The 18,267-nt window shown below is 45.7% G+C and overlaps 1 protein-coding gene across 5 annotated transcripts in view; it reads right to left on the reverse strand.

Annotated features, from left to right (window-relative positions):
• The window catches only part of INPP4A (inositol polyphosphate-4-phosphatase type I A), a 165,034-nt gene that overhangs the window by 60,602 nt on the left and 86,165 nt on the right, over positions 1–18,267 (reverse strand). For all 5 annotated transcript variants that reach the window (XM_088454106.1, XM_088454103.1, XM_088454107.1 and 2 more), the window contains exons 10-11: positions 13,989–14,136; positions 5,987–6,117 (exon numbers count right to left, since the gene is read on the reverse strand). In XM_088454106.1, the coding sequence (XP_088310232.1) occupies positions 5,987–6,117; positions 13,989–14,136 (279 nt within the window). The remainder of the gene's footprint in view (positions 1–5,986; positions 6,118–13,988; positions 14,137–18,267) is intronic.

Here is an 18,267-nt window from a genome sequence, read left to right on the forward strand (position 1 = left end):
ACCCTTATCTGCATGTTGTAATTTTATAAAGCGCTACCTGGATTGGCAGCAGGTGATATGCAAATGTGTGCTCATGTATGTAGCGGAGGAGCTCTACACTATTATTTTTTTTATTATTAACAGTTTTTTATACCACTTTCAGACATACGACCCGGGAATTTCCCTGCTCAGACTCGGCTTTTTCACCTCAGCAAAAACCCGGCTTTTTCCTCGAGACCCCCTTTTACACTACAAAACCGAGACCCGGTAGATTCCCGGATCGACCCCATTCAGACATAAGTCTGTCTGCCCTGGCATTCCAGGTCATGACAGGCTGATCTCATGTCATGTTTATACACACAAACTTATACACACTCGACGCAATCACACACCCATTCTCCAGCCACCAGACCTCACAACAGGCAGTGTCTCTGTAGCTTATGTGCACGGGCTGCTTCTCCACACTGCAGCACGGACCAGACACCTTTTTAATCCATCGGGTACTTGGTCTTCACCCCTTTTGATGTAAGGGCTCCCCAGATCCAGCGTTGACCGTGTTTTTTCCATTTTTTCCAGGCAGTCCTGCCCCCTACAGACAGTCTCGCCCCTCCAGGCAGCCTCAAACGGCAAATCAGAGGCCTCTACGTGCAGCCCGGGAGTAAAATCCCAGGTTGCACCATTCAGACTTGAGCAGGGTTATCTACCTTAAGTCCCTGGAAATACCCTTGTCAACGTGTTCCCGGGTTGGTGCCTTTCAGACATATGCGAAACCTGGGAATCTTGCTATGTCTGAAACGGTTATTATATAGGGTAGCATATTCTCTTGTGTTTTACAATTGGAAACAACAGTAATAGATCAAGCTGGGTAATAACAGATATATAGGTAGGAAGGTCCTGCTTGCAAGTTTACAATCTATAGGGAAATAGGCATCGATACACAAGGTAGGTGCTACCTAAAGCATAATGGTCCAGCCAGTCTGCAAAGGTTTTTACTGGACTAAATAATCATAAATTACATTATCTAAAATTGACTCAATTTAATAACAATATACAGTCAAAAGTTTGGACACACCTTCTCATTCAATGGTTTTTGTTTATTTAAATTATTTTGCAAACCCGTCATCCAAGCAAAAGGGGGCTACTTTGAGGAATCTAAAATATAAAACATATTTTGATTTGTTTAACATTTTTATTGTTTACAACATAATTCCATATGTGTTCTTTCATAGTTTTGATGTCTTCAGTATTATTCTACTATGTTGAAAATAATTTAAATAAACAAAAACCATTGAATAAGAAGGTGTGTCCAAACTTTTCACTGGTACTGTACATATAACAATTACAACATTAGTATATTCTGTAGAAAGTGATGACGCCACAGAAAAGATGCATAAAAAAGCACAAAAGTATTTTAAAACTCATGCAGCATGTCTCTTTCAAATGAGATTTCATACTACTGGCATATATTGGGCAGTACATATGGAGAGGTATTGTAATCCATATAGTGGGGATTAATATATAACAAAAATTCCAATTGTCTCCATAAACTGGGCAGTATATAGCCATTTTTGTGGCCACTTCCCAGTGATTATCTCTACCTCCCCCCTGGGTCCAAGTCCCATAAGCAGCAGTATTCCTTACCCTGCTTATGGAAATGTCTTTGAGTCCTGCTGTATTTATCCTGCTGCAGGGGAGGGAGTAAATCCTAGCCGAAGAGGGTGTAGGGGCATTGAGCATTGTACTAATGACTGACCTGGAAAACCCCTTAGTTCTCAGGACGTATGTCTCAAGAGCCACCCTGTCAAAGCCAGATCCGGGTGGAAGCACGGGCCCTAAGACAGAAGATCTGGCTGCAGAGGAAGACGCAGAGGAGCGTCAATGGAGAGGCCCAGAAGATCCGCGTACCAAGCCCTTTGCGGCTGATCTGAGCCACTAGGATCACTGTGCCGCCATCCAACTTCAACTTGCGGAGGACCCGCAGGATCAGAGAGATTGGAGGGAAGATGTACAAGAGCGGGAAGGTCCACTGAACTGCCAAGGTGTCCACTAGAACGGCCTCCAGATCTCTAGTGTGAGAGCAGTACCTCGGAACCTGGTGAATGTGAAAAGATGCCATCACGTTGATGTCCGGCAGGCCCCAGCGAAGAACCAGGAATTGAAAGACGTCTGGATGTAGGGTCCATTCGCCCAAATGAACGGCTTAGGAAGTCCGCTTCCTAATTTTGCACTCCGGGAATGTAGACTGCCAGCAGGGACGGAGATGTCGCTCCACCCAAAGGAGAATGCAACTGACTTCCCTCATGGCACATCGACCGAGTGCCACCCTTATGGTTTATGTAGGCGACCGCCATCGCGTTTTTGTACTGTACCTAGACCGGACGACACTGGAAGATAGGCAGAGCTAGACAAAGAGCTCTGTAGACCGCTGGGAGCTCCAGAAAGTTGATCGGTAGTTGGCTCTTCTGAGCCGACCACTGACCCTGAAACGTCTGATGACAGGTTACCGCCCCCCACCCCCGAAGAGAGGACAGCCTCCTGAGACTTGAGCTGCAGATGGGATCTGTTCCATTGGGCTAGAATCTCCAACAGGAGAGGCTTGGAATGAAACTAGGCATACTCCACCATGTCAAAGGTAGAGACCAGAGAGCACAGGATCTGCATGCAAGTGTGTATTGACACTCGGTGATGACTCAGAAATAAATACATTTTGGCTTGTAAGTCTCGAACTTTGTCCAACGGTAGGAACACCCGCTGTACCCTGGGTGTCCACAAGGCCCCCCAAATACACCATCTCCTGAGACGGAGTTAGAGAAGACTTTTTCCAATTGATGACCCATACAAGGGCCTGGAGAAAGTCCACCTGTGACCCAAATATATTCCCTGAGGCTCTCCGGAGACCAGGCCAAGGGAAGTAAGTTGTCCGAGAAAAGTTTCCAACTTCCTAACCATCGGATTCTTAAGGGATGCCATATTAGGAACTGGAAGAGTGGTATTTTTGAACAGACAGGCAACATGCGCATAAACCAGGCAAGGAAACTCCCATTTAGCTCGATCTGCAGCAGGCAGAGGATAAAAGGAAGTAATACGCTTAGAAACCTAGAAGTGCCTATTAGCTTGGGACCATGCCTCTGCCAAAAGGTGCTCAAGCTACACAGAGGAGGGGAACTCTGAAACTACCTTCTTTTGATGCTTAAATACTGGAGCATTGGACATAGGGGCCGGCTCAGCGTCCTTGATTAGCAGTACCGATTTGACCGCCTTAATCAAATAAACTACATCTACTTGAAGTTGAGAATTCTCCAGAATAGAAGAGGACTAAACATCAGAGGCTATAGACATGTTTTCCTCACGATCAGAGAAAACCTCAGAATCTGATTCAATATCAGACAGGGGTGTAGAGCTGACCGATCTAGTAGGCTTATGCTTAGGTGTTCGGTCCAGCATCTGTTTGAAAGATTCTGACAAATGCGCTAAACTCTGTACTGACTCCAAAGAGGCTCTATAGCAGAAGGCAGCAAAGGGGACAGCATCATACTGGAGATACCGAAGGGACACCAACCAAAGGTTATAGCGAGGAAACCCAAACAGGTTCTTGACTAGCAAGTGAAGCTGAAGGGGCCTCCTACTGTGAGGATGTAAAACAGGGGTCCGGAACCTGTGAAGAAAACCTGCGCTTTTCTCCTAGAAGAAATAGTATAGAATGTCAAGGAAGTTCACACACACACACACACACTACAGCAAGGAACAGTAGTGTGTCAATAAGGGGTAGAGCAATTAATGTTAATGCACCACAAATAGAAATATAAGTGGAGCTATGCAGAGACTATACAAAGTGCACAAGACAGTCACACACACAGAACATTCAATCCAATAAACAAAAGGCAATAAGTGCGCAACAAACCAGCCCCAAGAAGGGAGGAAGGAGCTGTATAGTATAACCTGACTGCTGAGGGTGAGGAATACAGGGAGACCAGAAACCTGCACTCTCCTGAGACAAACTACACTAGCAAGCACTCTGAAAATGGCTGCCCAGCATCCCTGAAAAAGTGGAGAGAGGAGGCGACACCCTGGGATGAAATGCCTCTTTTGAGGGATAGCATCCAGGGGCGTAGGAGGAGCAAAAGGGGATAGCCTACCTACCCCTTCTGGCATGACTCTACATCGCGACGCCCCGTTGCCCAGCTGCCCTGGTGGTCTAGTGGGGATGCGAAGGGGACTTAGGTCCCCACTGCCAGCACCGCCGATGTCTTCCTGACCGGCGGTGAAAAGCCACGACCAAGCGGCTCCCTAAAGCAGGGAGCCGCCTTACCTGTCTCCCTGCTGCACCTGTTGCGGCTTCCAGCTCCCTACTGTGTCTTTAACTCCGACCGAGGACGCTGAACCAGTCGCCAGCACTGCGGCTGCCGGAGCTGATGTGATGGAGCAGCAGAGCGGGTGTGTGCCGCTTGCTGTAGGCACCAACATAAAATTGAGGTGCCTGTGGCTGGGGGCGGGATATAGGGGGGTAGGGAACCTGGGCTGAGGAATTTCATTTATTAACTATGTGGTGCCCGGACTCCATCCCACCAACCTATACCCAGCGTAAAGCCTGTGTCCCCCTATGGAGGAAAAATAAATATATCTTTAGCGCCTGAATTTGTTTATGGTTTATTCTTACTGGACTGTATGTGATCCACTGGTACAAATGCTTAATAGTCGGATCCGTGGACTGTTTGGCACAGACTTTTATAGGCCATGATGTCAGTAATTTGGTTATGGCTGCTAGAGATGTATTCCTAGAACTTTTAATCTCCTAGGGCAAAACATTTACTGTTGGCATATAGGATAATCTCCCATAGGGGACTATTCATTATCACTTAATTTCTACAAAAGCAGGTGAAAATTTTAATTTTCACCTGCTTTTATAGAAAGTAAGTTTTGGGGCCATTTATCAAAAATGTAATGCCTTTCACATGCGACGTGGGCTGCTGTCCCCATACACGAGTACCCTACACGAGTCCCTGATTGTGAAGAGGGATCCTATCAAATCCCTCGGCCCCTGTCCGGCTCCTTCCACCGGAACCCGGGGCTTAGTTCATGCAGGCGCGCTAGCACTGCAGAGTCGACTCAGCAGTGCTAAGTTTCACTGCTTTAATGCTCACTGATTTTCGGATCAGCTGTCTCTTCACTGGAGCAGTGATGTCTCCGCGCCGGTGCTCGCGGAGAGTTAGTATGTTAATTATCGGGGTCACTGATAATTAACATAATGAATAGACCCCATATTTCATAGTGAGAATCTGAAAACAAGAGCTTCATTACTATGATCAGATTTGGAAACCCTTCTGTGATGTTTGATATGTTTACTCAAGCATCTAGAAATACTACATAGAAAGGGGATGTATTTTAAATCCCGGCTGTCTGGATGCAAACGCTCAGAATCCCCGCATCCAGACAGCAGGTAGTGGGGTTAGGTTTAGGTTGTGGGGGGGGGGGGGGTTAGGTTTAGGCTCTGGGGGGGAGAGGGAGGTTAAATTTAGACTGAGGGGGGGGGGGGGGAGGGCTAGGTTTAGGCTGCAAGGAGGAAGGGTTAGGTTTAGGGGTAGGGCTAGAGTTAGAACACTTACCGACAGGTGTCGGTATCCTAACCCTTTTGGGATCCCGGCATCGGGATTCTGATCTGACCGCCGGGATCCCGTACCCAATCCACCAACCCATAGAAAGAATGAATACATTATTATGACATTGTAGAGTGCTATGTCAGTGCCCTGTGTCCTCAGCCTAAATGCTGCCTCACTTTCTGTCCCCTTCTATTGCCTGGTTACTGTGTCTCATCTGTCTGCCCCAATTTCTGCCATTTATTGACATGGGCCTGGACCTGTGTATTCATTAATCATTAAATATGTTTGATTACAAAGTCTATAAAACAGTAAAAAATGTTGCATTTATAAAGAACTGCCCTAGGGATAAACTGATTTGCACATATAAAGGAAGTAAGCGAGAAATTTGACACCACGTTTCCTAATCCCACCTTTATACTGATGGAGATTGGTCATATTTTCCTGGTATGTTAATATGATCGTCTGATACTGAGTTACTATCTGTCTGCGAAGATTCTCCCAGCATGGAGATAGCTCACCCAGCTCTTCCAGCTCACACACCCTGTAAGACATGACAGGGAGAGATGGAACCTATTAGGCAAACAGAAACACACCCACACACCACATAGGACATAAATTAGCTTTTATCAGTGTCATTCTGGTGTTCAGTTCAGTTTACTGCAGTGCTGTAATAAATAAGATTTCACTTTCAGATTGAGAAGATAAAATACATAACTAAATTCGTAGCATTACAAGTTGGTATCTATCTATGTGTATATCCACACAAGTGCAGCTCAGTACTCAGGGTCACCATGATTTAGAGCTAGGGTGCTCCTGAAGCGGAATCGGTATCTAATGCCGGCGGCTGAATAGCCACCAGATCATATACCGACACCAGAAGGAGGGAAATCCCAATGGGGGGTGGTAAGTACCCTAAGCCCCCCCTACCCTACTCCTCCCTTAGTGGTGCCTAACCCTAACCTTCCCCCTTTAGTGCCTTATCCTAACCCCCCTCCCCACACACACACACCCTAACCTAACCCTCCCGGGGGGTGCCCAACCCTAACTCTCCCCTAGTGGTGCCTAACCCTAACCCCCCCCTTTACCTACCCTAACTCTAACCCTCCCAAGGGGGAAGTGGCTCACAGTAAGTCCCCCCCGGAGGTCCCTAACCCTCCTCCCCCGCGGCTGAAAGCTAAGACACCCGGTTTACCTTCGTATGGTATGCCGGGTGTCTGGATTTCGTAGTGGGGCTAATGATAGGAGTCAGGATTTCAACGCCTATCTTTAGACCCATGTCAGGCTTGCAGTGTCGGTAGATCAGCAGGCGCCCACCAGTATCCTGACTTCATCCCCCTGAAGCTGCATAGTAGAGCATTCTCATCGCTTGCTTCAACATATAGTTCATTACAGAGCAAAACACTCAATATAAGCCATGTGTATAAAAATATCAGACAGGTACAAACATCTAAGCATCACCGACGTTTAGGTCCAATATAGGACCTTAGTCACGGTAGCAAATCCCCAACATCCCCATAAGTACACTAGCGTATTTTTGTTTATCATTGTCTATATGAAAATCTCTGTCCTAATCCATATCCACAGATCCGCTGAACCACGTTGTACCCGCTAATTAGTCAGAGTTAAGGTGTACCATATTTGTATTCAGGTGGGTGGCAGCTCCAGGCGGAGTAAGTGTTTTGTGCATTACTGATCAGATGGCAGGACACATGTTACAGAATATCTAGGCACACCTAGTACATAAACCATTTATTATTACCTGGGTACTGTGTAAAACTGAATTTCAGAAATGACTGCTGTTGCATGACAAACAGGATGTGATTAACCACAGTCAGTTACTGAAATGTTCTAATACTGAAACACACTGTATTTTCTATTGCCATAAAGTATTCATGAATTTCTCAACCCCTTCCCCTTAGGACCGTATGCAGTACACAGCTTCATTTATGAGCAGTGAGGAAATTATTGGCTTAGTCAGCTAGAGAAATTCACCCGTACAGAGACATGAAAATACGTAACGGCAAATATGCTCAGCAGAAAGGTCAAACTGTTGCCCAGCTTGGAAACCATGCAGGTTTATTTTTCCTCTTTATCAGTCAAGACCTTCTTTTAACAGGTATCCGGATAAAAGATCGACAATGCAAAGGTCGACAGTCAACATGTCAATACCAGATAGTCGACATGCAATTGGTCGACAGGGACAAAAGGTAGACTGACAAAAGGTGCAGAAGCTCAACAGGGTTAAACGGTTGACAGATTCAAATGGTGGACACACAAATAGTCAACACAAATGGTGTACACATTTTTTTTAAGTTTTTTCAACATTTTTAAGGTTAGGGTTAGGCTGCCGGAAGGGACGGTTAGAGGGAGAATCAGGCACGAGCAGGAGGCCTAGGGTTACATTTAAAAAAAAAAAAAATTGTGTTGACCATTTGAACCTGTCGTCCTTTTAACCCTGTTGACCTTCTGCACTGTCAAACTTTTGTCAGTCGACCTCTTGTACCTCTTGTCCTTTTGTCCCTGTCGACTTATTGCACATTGACCATCTGGTGTTGACCTATTGACTGACAACTTTTACACTGTCGATATTTGATACTACACCCATTTAAAACAACCACTAAAACCCCAACATTTTTATTTTTACCCCCAAACCATTAAGGTTAACATATATTGGTTTATCGCTAATCCAATATTCCGCTGCAGCCCTACCATAAAGTAGAATATTATCTCTCCCCCATTGCTGACTGCTGCCACTCTTCCCATATCTTTAGGTCCGAACCAGTGGCGGGCTGGGCCGGGGGGCAGGGTGCCACGTGCCCCCCGGGCTGCGGGCAGTCTGTGTCACTGTGACACAGACTACACCGCGTGTGTAGCGCTGACCGGAGTCCGGTCAGCGCTACACAAGTGATAAACACACAGCCGCCGCCACCGGCAGCGGTGTGTTTGTTTTGATCAGCAGCCAATGAGAGTCTGTGAGACTCTCATTAGCTGCTGCTGCGCACATTGCAGGAGCCGCTCCATCTTCTGACTCCGGCAGTGGGCAATAGGAGAGGCGTCATGATGTCATGACATCTCTCCCATAATGCAGAGCGGCCCGGCCCGGGAAGGACAGACGGAGGAGTGGACGGCGAAGTCGGGAGCGCTGATTCAGGTAAGTGTTTTTTTTTTATTACGTGTGTCTACTGGGGGAGGGGCAGGCACTACAAGGGGGATACCACTACTGGGGGCACTACAAGGGGAGGGGCTACTAGTACTGGGGGTACTACAAGGGGGGAACCACTACTGGAGGCACTGCAATGGGGGGACTACTACTACTGGGGGCACTACATGGGGGGGTGGACTACTACTACTGGGGGCACTACAAAGGGGGAACCACTACTGGGGGCACTACAAGAGGGAGGGACTACTACTGGGGGCACTACAAGAGGGAGACCACTACAAGGGGGAGATCACTACTGGGGGCACTACAAGGGGGAGGTGACTACAGGGGGGGGGCATTACAAGGGGGGACCACTACTGGCGGTACTGCAAGGTGGAGACCACTACTGGGGATTATTACTGGGGGCACTTCAAGGGGGGGGGACTACAACTGGGGGCACTACAAGGGGGGGGCTGCTACTACAAGGGGGGGACTACTACTAGGGGCACTACTACTAATAGGGGCACTACAAGGGGAGGGGACACAACTACTAGGGGCACTGCATAGGGGGGAGGGGACTACTACTAGGGGCACTACATAGGGGGGAGGGGACTACCACTGGGGGCACTGCATCGAGGGGGCACTGCTGGAGGCTCTATAAAAAGGGCAATATTGGGGGTACTGCATAGGGGGAGACTACAACTGGGGCCACTATTTAAGGGGCACTGCATAAGGGTTACCACTATTGGGGGCACTGCATGGGGGTGGACTGCTACTGGGGGCACTATATAAGGGGCACTGCATAGGGGTACCACTACTGGGGGCACTGCATAGGGGGGGATCACTACTGGAGGCCTGCATAAGGGGGTCCTTTCCTGGGGCACAGGGGAGCACTGCATATGGGCACCACGACGGGGCTGCCCCTAATCTTTATTTTTACTTTACATTAATCCCATATGGACCCGCCTCCTCCCTGGAACACTTGAGGGGAAGAGGGGCGCTGTAGCACGCACGTTCTTCGGGCACCTTGGCTACACGCTACTCCTCTGCCAAGGCCGCCTGCATGCATTTGCCCCCCAGGCTAAAAGTTGCCAGCCAGCCCCTGGGCAGAACCCTGATGGGTGTTGCTGTGGCACCACTGGCCCTACCCATTGTACATACATCACATATCCATGCTGCACTTCTGACACCTAGCTGTCAGACACAATTGCTTGTTTAGTTAGAGAAGCAGATTCCTTCCAATCTATGGAAATATTTAGTAAGTTTAAACAATTCATCTATTTCATGTATATCATCCAGCACCATAATACAATTCTTTGACATATGTTAATGTAATATAGTAGCTTTAGTTCCTCTGTAAACATTTCAGGATAGTGCTGATACAGTAAACGTGTGCAAAACCTTCTTCTTGTTAGGTTTACATGCCACAGTTTTTAATTTAGAAAACAAAATATTAAAAAATTGGGGCCCATAAACCAAATGTCACATTAATTGGTATGCACGGTCTTTATTACCATTTATATGGGAAGTCCATGGATTAAAATTATGGAAGGAGGGGAGCAAAGTGTACTACTTCTGGAAGAAGCTGATTGGTTCAGGGCATTCCTAGCTAAATGGGATACAGGGTTGGAATGACACCCATATGCAGAACCAAGATTTGGGGTGGTCCTGGTTTGGCGGGTTACCACAAAGCCTCCATCCTTTGGCAAAGGCTTTTACATATCCTCCGAGGTGCTAGAAACCAGGCATTCACCTATACCAGTGATGGGCAACTGGATACAGTTTAAGAGCCCCATGTCCAGCACTCTGACATCAAAACTGCACATAACCCTTTTCTAACAGCACAAGGATTCCATCAGGACTCCCACTTGCCACACAATGTCCATACATGTCATGGGTAAAGCTCAGTGGGGGCATTAAACAAAGTGTAAGTGTAAGCTGTAGCTGAGAGAAGTAGCTGTGCGTCACAGGTAAAGACTAGGCATGCTCCTGGCAGCCCTACTCCCAAGTGCCTTCTGTTGTACGTATATGACTGGCCCATACTTTTAATGGGGAATCTTTAACACCATCCGGGTACATTTTACATAGGAAAGTACATTTGGAGTTAAAAACTCTGCCAAAGCAATATAAACATCATAAACTACACAAATGTGACATATGGAATGAAGACCGTCTCACCGCTCTCTAGTTCATATGTAAATTGCAGTATAAAAATAAAGCTGTCCAGTATTTGCGAGCTACTTGCAGTCAATATTTACACTGTATGTTAAAAAAAAAATAATTAAAACATATATTTGCACTCTTGTACTCAGGGGCACAGCTTGGGTGGAGCAGGTGGAGTTCATGCTCGAGGAGCTGAAGACGGAAGGGGCAGCCAGAGAGAAGCAGATTTTTTGAAAATAATTTTTACAGCTCCCTGCGACTTCTTGGTTCCTGCTGTGCCATGTGACTGCTGCGTCACATGATACACTGCACACTCACTGACTGCTCAGCAGGCTGGCTGTACTGCTCCTCGTCCTATCTGAGTACTGCTGTAGACCTCCAGCTCCTGAATCAGGTAAGGAAATAGTGTAACTAACCTGTTATACAGGAGGTCAGGTTTGTAGGAAGTTGGTGTGCACAGGGGCCGATTTCAGAAATATTGGGGGCATGGTTGAGAAAAGAAGGTGGATACGGGGATATTTGTATAATAAGCTGGTGAACAGGGAGGATGGGGCATGTTTGTGGTAAGCTGGTGTGGACAGGGAAATGTATTTTATGATGGGGAGGGGGACATGCACATATAGCTATTGGGGGGTATAGGAAGCATAACACAGAATATACAGACATGGGAGGACAGAACAAAGAAAAACAAAATTGTAAAATGGCAAGAATAGTCTAGACAGAATATATTCTATGATTCCGAAATATAACCTTTATACTAACAATACTAACAAAACACACGTTACCAGGCGCTAATTAATAAATTTAAGTATTCCTAATAAAAAAATTATAACAGCTGCACATTCCAATTGTGATGGAGTGTGCATTCACCAAACCATAATAATTACTACAAACCCCCAGTGGAATTGCGCTAACATGTATAAATAAATATAATGATATGACAGAAAACAATGTCACAACACTTTTTTTTTATTATAAATTAATATACATTTAATTTAGATATCACATTTAAACACATAAGGCTATATTCAATTTAACGCAAATTAAATAGCGCTGGGAGGGAGTTCCCAGAGCTTTCAATTCAGCAAGCTGTTAGGTCGGAGAATGCCAGTCCCCCAGTCCCTCGTGCCTTAGTCGCGGGAAACTGCATTCTCTGACCAAACTGCCGCGGCGCTGTGGGCAGAAAACAGTATATTTCCTGTACTTCGGTTGGATTTCTGCTCGCACCCCTGGAGGGGTGCGAGAAGAAATCCTTCACAGCAAGCTGAGTTGAATAGCTCTGGGAGCTCCCTCCCAGCGCTATTTAATTTGCATTCAGTTGAATCGAACCCATAGACATTTGATGCACCAGATATCTGCAAAAGTGTTGACGAACTGCTGAGCGAAAGTGGAGAAGATCACATCTACGGCAGATTTCCTCCATTACAAATCTATGCTCTCATTCTACAGTGTTGCCCTTTCCTTCTCTAAACGATCATATTTCAAAAACCTCATCTCCTCCCAGTCCTCAAATCCCCCGGTTCTTCACCACTTTCAACTCCCTCCTCTGCCCACCCCCTCCTCGCCTCTCCTCCTCACTCTTTGCCTTTGCCCCCTCCTTACCCTGACCACCCCTCCCCATCCATCTTACCGACTCGGACATCCTTCTCCCTTGTATCTGGAGAGGAAGTTATGGCTCTCATCCAATTCTCCCCCTTCCACTTCCTCCCTTGACCCTATCTCTTCCCGCCACCTCCACTACCTTTCTCCCCTTGCCTGGTCCCATCTTGCCCACCTCCTCAATCTCTCTTTGTCATCTGGTACTGTCCCTTCTGCATTCAAACATGCTCTTGTCTCCCCCATTCTTAAAAAAACCTACCCTTGATCCTAACACTCTTTCCAACTACAGACCCATCTCTCTCCTCCCTTTTGTCTCCAAACTCCTTGAGCATGTTGTCTACAACCGCCTTTCTTTCCTCCCACTCCCTGCTTGGCCCATTTCAGTCAGGCTTACGATCTCTCCACTCCACTGAAAATGCCCTTACAAAAGTCAGCAATGACTTCCTTGCTGCCAAATCTAAGGGCCACTACTCTCTGCTCATTCTCCTTGACCTCTCTGCCGCTTTTGACACTGTGGACCACCCTTCTCTTCATACAGATCCTTCACTCCCTGGCTGTCCTCCTACCTCTCTGACTGTTTGACTGTTCCTTTTCTGTCTCATCTCATGTCTCCTCTCCCCCCCCAGTTTCCACTAATGGTAGGTGTTCCCCAAGGTTCTATTCTTGGACCACACCTATTCTCCCCTATACATCTTCTTTAGGTGAACTTATCAGCTCTTTTGGCCTACTATATCATCTTTATGCTGGTCTATCTTTCCTCCCATGACCTCTTCCCCTCTTTCCTCACTCTTATCTTCGACTGTCTCTCTGCTATCTCTTCCTGGACGTCCCAGCGCTTTCTTAAACTTAACATGTCTTCCGAACCTTCCGCATAACCTTACTGCCCACAATTTCATTATCTATTAATGACACAAATATCTCCTCTAGCCCCAAAGTGCGCTGTCTTGGAGTTATCCTTGAGTGAGGAGTACACAGGGATGGCAGGCGTGTGTAGTAGTTGGTATGAGGTTATGTATACTGCATTGATGGATGGATGAGGGGTACTTCAGTGGATGGGTGGTGTGCTTGGTGAGGGTTAAGTGTAGGGTGTGAAACCAGATAACATACAGCGCTGGGATAAGTGAGTAATATCAGGACAGTGATCAGTTCTGACATGAATTAATATATTCAATATCAAAGCACCCTCCCACTGCTGTGCTGTCTCTGTGTAACCTGTACTCCGCACATCATGATATATATTAGTGTGTAAAGTACTGTACAAGCACATGTTGAAGTCAGACAGTGTCACTACTCATTTTTTTTCCCTTTAATGTTCACCACATGCTAGCCAAGCCTTCTCCCTAGGCACACTTCAGAGGAAAGGAGTGGGCGCCATTTACATGGTAATGCTCCTGGTGCCACTGCACTACGCTACACCCCTGCTTGCACTACAACATGGTTTCTTTCGGATGCAAAGTTACTCCTATTTTGTGCTCCCAACTCAAAATCAGCCCCATAGCCTTTATTCTCACCTTGCTGCATCCTCTTCAAGTAGGAGTTTTACAAACTGCCTGGGTATGTGCAAGGAGAGGACGCTCTCAGCCATTTGTTCCAATATCCGCAGGTGGTTGCCATCTGTTGTAGGGTAGCGGTACATGCGACAGATTACACCGCCAAATACTGCAATGTAAAAAATGTATATATAATTAACAAAAAAGTACAGCTCACACAGACGATCAGTTCACTTTTCATTACTTTCGGCTATAGAATGGACACCGTGACATAGAATGGTCAGTGAGAGTCAGAGTTTCCATGATTCAAAGCATAGTCTGGAAAATTAACTTTCATATCTCATTCTAGAGTTTTAGGAATAATTCCCAATGTTCATTATGTCCATCATCTTCTCTCTTCTAAGTTACCCCTTCTAGTCTTCCTTACCATCGACATGGCGCTATCTTCTGATTAGCATCTCTCCCTCCTGTTTCAAAGACTTTGCCCATGCCACTTCCTACCCTGCTTGACCATATTTAATCATCATTTAAAGTGCCCTCTCACACCCCACCTCTTTTCTGTAGCCTATACTATTCATATTTAGAGTTCCTGCTAAACTATTTTTTTTTCTAAATTCAGTATTTTTTATTGATTTTAAGAAAATAGAAACAAACATAACAAAATATACCCAAAAAATGTGGTAGACAATGAGAAATGAAAAAATACAGAAATGCAGCATTGATAATAGCATATATCGTAAACAACATGTTGAAGAATATATATGAGCAAACAGGATATAAATACAATCCCCAACAAATAATTGAATAGAACAGGTACCCGAAGGCGCCATCCGGATACCTGCAACTTGAACCAGCATAAAAAAAGTGGGACATGGAGAATAACCACTCACTATATTATACAAAATATATAAAATAAATAAATAAACCCCATCTACCAAAATAAATGATAAACCCAAAACAAACCACCCAATTACCCCCCCACCCTGTATGACCTAACCCCAACCCAGGCACACTTGGATCCCCAAAACAGCCCACCCCCCAAATCTGTACTTTCTACCTAAGAAACTAACCGCCTCCCCCTCCCTCCATCCCTAATACAGGATATTAGAACAATGTAAATAACCAAGTCTATAAATTAATGACCTTAAGCTAGGTCAACTCAGCTCTCCAGCTTTAAAGAAAATAATTATGGAGTTCCCTCCATACAAATTACTTGAAACCGCACATTCAAATGTACAACAATCAGGATTATATCAACTATAATATTAGTCTGGCCAGGCCTCAACCTCTTGCCAAAATAAAAACAGAAAAATTGACCTGTCCCATCCTACTCGGAAACATATAAAAAAAAAACAAGTAAAATATGTGAATTTAAAATCTTGGAATCTCAGCACATCTAATTTAAATAGAAACAGAATTTTGTGGCAAACCATTGTAAGCCCAACCCCGCCAGCCTCAAAATAGTTGACAAATACAGGCAGGTCCACAGCCAGTGGAGAAAATAAATCCAGAATATCCTCTTTTGGAGAGGATATCAGAACAGCAGGAACAAGAGATTTAGGCACAGCCATCTCAGCCCCATCAGATATCAATCAAGGAGCAGAACAGTGAGTCATGGTGTCCATCTGTAAGTTGTCTAATTTACTGAGAACATTCTGAGTAGATATTTCAATTGCCCGAAGGATCTGATACAAAGAACTGTCCATCCTTCAAGTGAGCGAGCACGCAGAATATTTGGAAAACAATTAGCTGATCACAACTGAGGTGATGGGTGGGGAATTCCTCCACAAAATGTACCAAACCAACAGGAAAGTAAATATTAGGAGATAGGAGGCATTGGGCAGGAAGTTACCAGTGTGAAGAGAGACAAGTGTGATGATCATCCAGTCTGCATACTAAGAAGCGTCAGGACCACAAGGATACTGAGAAGGCAGCCAGAAGGATCCCAGCAACAAAATGGCGACGGGCCCAGTTTCAGGCGCCCCAAACACCGGAGCTAGTAATTAGCGACCACGGAGAAATCAGCAGCAGGATGCGGCAGCACTTCAGGAGACACTGCCGGATGCAAGTATAAATCCAGTAAGCTATACCCACTCCAGTAGGTAGTTGCGGGAGTCAGAACAGAATCACCAGGACAGGGTATAGAGGAAGGCCGGCTTCACCGATAACTGAGGATATTGTCGTAATATATTCAGCAGAGAGTTCCCTGGGTCATGGGGAGGCCCGCACCGCACACCCTGCACCCATATTATCTAATACTTATCTCTCCTAGGTCCCGCGTCGGGTATCATAGCCCTGCACAAAACGTTGGAAAATGGCCTCGCGGCTATTTTTCCGGTGTTTTGCCCATGCGCAGTGAAGAAATCGCTGGGATAATGGCGACCATGCCATTTTTCCAGTGACTTGACCATGCGCAGTAGACTCTGGGCACAGACTAGTGCACAGAGTCTATTGATGCTGTGGTTGCCAGTCAGCCGCGTCACTCTGCTGCTGGCCGCCGGAGAGAGAGGAGGGGGGCTCCCCTCCTCTCTTAATACGCCCCTGACCCTGGGCATTGCATGATTTCCGGTACACACTGCAGCGATTAATGATGGATGGAACGATCACTAAAGTCATCATGAAACTAAAGCGGGGCAAGTATTGGAACATGTATAATGTATAGAACCTAGTTTAGAAGCCCCACTGGGATAAAACATATCTTAGTGGACAATAAATATATCCTCTAACACAGTGGTTCTCAAATTCAGTCCTCAGGACCCCACACAGTTCACGTTTTGTAGGTCACCTAGCAGGTGCACAGGTGTATTCATTACTTGCTTACACATTTAAAAAGATCCACAGGTGGAGCTGACTTTTCCCCTTGTGATTCTGTGAGGAGACCTGGAAAACATGCACTGTTTGGGGTCCTGAGGACCGAGTTTGAGAACCTGTGCTCTAACATTATACATACATTATATATATTTACATACATATATAATACATGTGTCCTTACATATCTTTGCTGCAGTTGCACTAAAAAGCCCCTCTCGGCGTGCCAGGTCCCGTGAGACTCAGCTAGTGCTAGGTGCACACAGACATACAAGTGTCGCATATCAAATTACTCAGCACAGTCTCCTGGTGCGTCCTAGTTGCATCACATTGTGACTTAGAAGCATTTTCGGAAAAAAAGACGCCTGAATCAAGCAGAGTTGCACGGGACCAGGTGGCTCAGTCACGCCAGGAAAGTTGCGCTGTGTGGCATTTGAGGCGAAATGTATGAGGACACATCTGTATAAACAGTGAACTATATACTGCAAAACCTGAATAACTACAGTATGGTTACAATCTACATGGAAAACCTGGCTTTTTTTCCATTTGTACATGGGCATTTTTATTTTGTCTCCCTATTTTGTCACAGAAGAATGTAAAAATAGATTATAACTCACATAGAAATCATTAATTTGTATGGAGTAATGGACACTCCAGACACAAAGCTAACCTGGGATGATCACATCCATACCCAACTCATCCTGCTGCCTCTCAGGTTCATGCAGTCACTATAGCCAATAGGTAACAACCATAGTGCAAATCATTTTTTTTTTTCTTGTTACTAAAAGAGCAGTTATGGACAGGTGACCGGAGTACTAGCAGCAATGTATATGGACATGGGCACTATACTGTACTTAATACGGTGGGGCATATATTGTATGGCAAGGCTGAAGGTTAAACTAATTTTCTCCTGCACGTTTCTCTTAGTTTTTTTGCTCTTATTTCATTATGACCTTGGCCTATCTCCATAGACATGTAGCTAATTTGACAGTATATTCATACTGACAATGCCATTACCTTGGGAATGTGACAAACTGTAACTAAATGAAGCATGGAAAAGCCCCCACCCCCTCCCCAAAAAAAAAAATGGATACAGCCTAAACATTAGTAGCAATGCAGATTGTGCGATTGCTCGTTGTATTTATTGTTTGCAAAAACTACTTGCACTGACTAGGAGAGATGCAAATTAAATGTCTTGGCTATGGGCCTGATTCAGTGTTGTACGCAAACACGATGCAGGGTCAGTGATGCGCATGTGCAGGTCTCCTTACGCGAGATCGTTCACACTGCCCCCTAGCCATTTATGGGCAGGACAGGGGTGGCAACGGTGAGCGATTTACAAAATGGCTGGGTGATGCCCCCGTTTTGTAGGCATGCAGACTACCTGGTCCCGGCAGAGTGAAAGCACCGGCTATCTTGTGTAACCTGTGCAGATGATCTGATGCTGCGTCCTCGGGCATAGCAGAGGATCACAGAAGCTTTCAGTTGGTGT

This window comes from Taudactylus pleione, unplaced genomic scaffold (genome assembly GCF_031769625.1).
Source record: "Taudactylus pleione unplaced genomic scaffold, aTauple2 ptg000609l, whole genome shotgun sequence".
Taxonomy (NCBI): domain Eukaryota; kingdom Metazoa; phylum Chordata; class Amphibia; order Anura; family Myobatrachidae; genus Taudactylus; species Taudactylus pleione.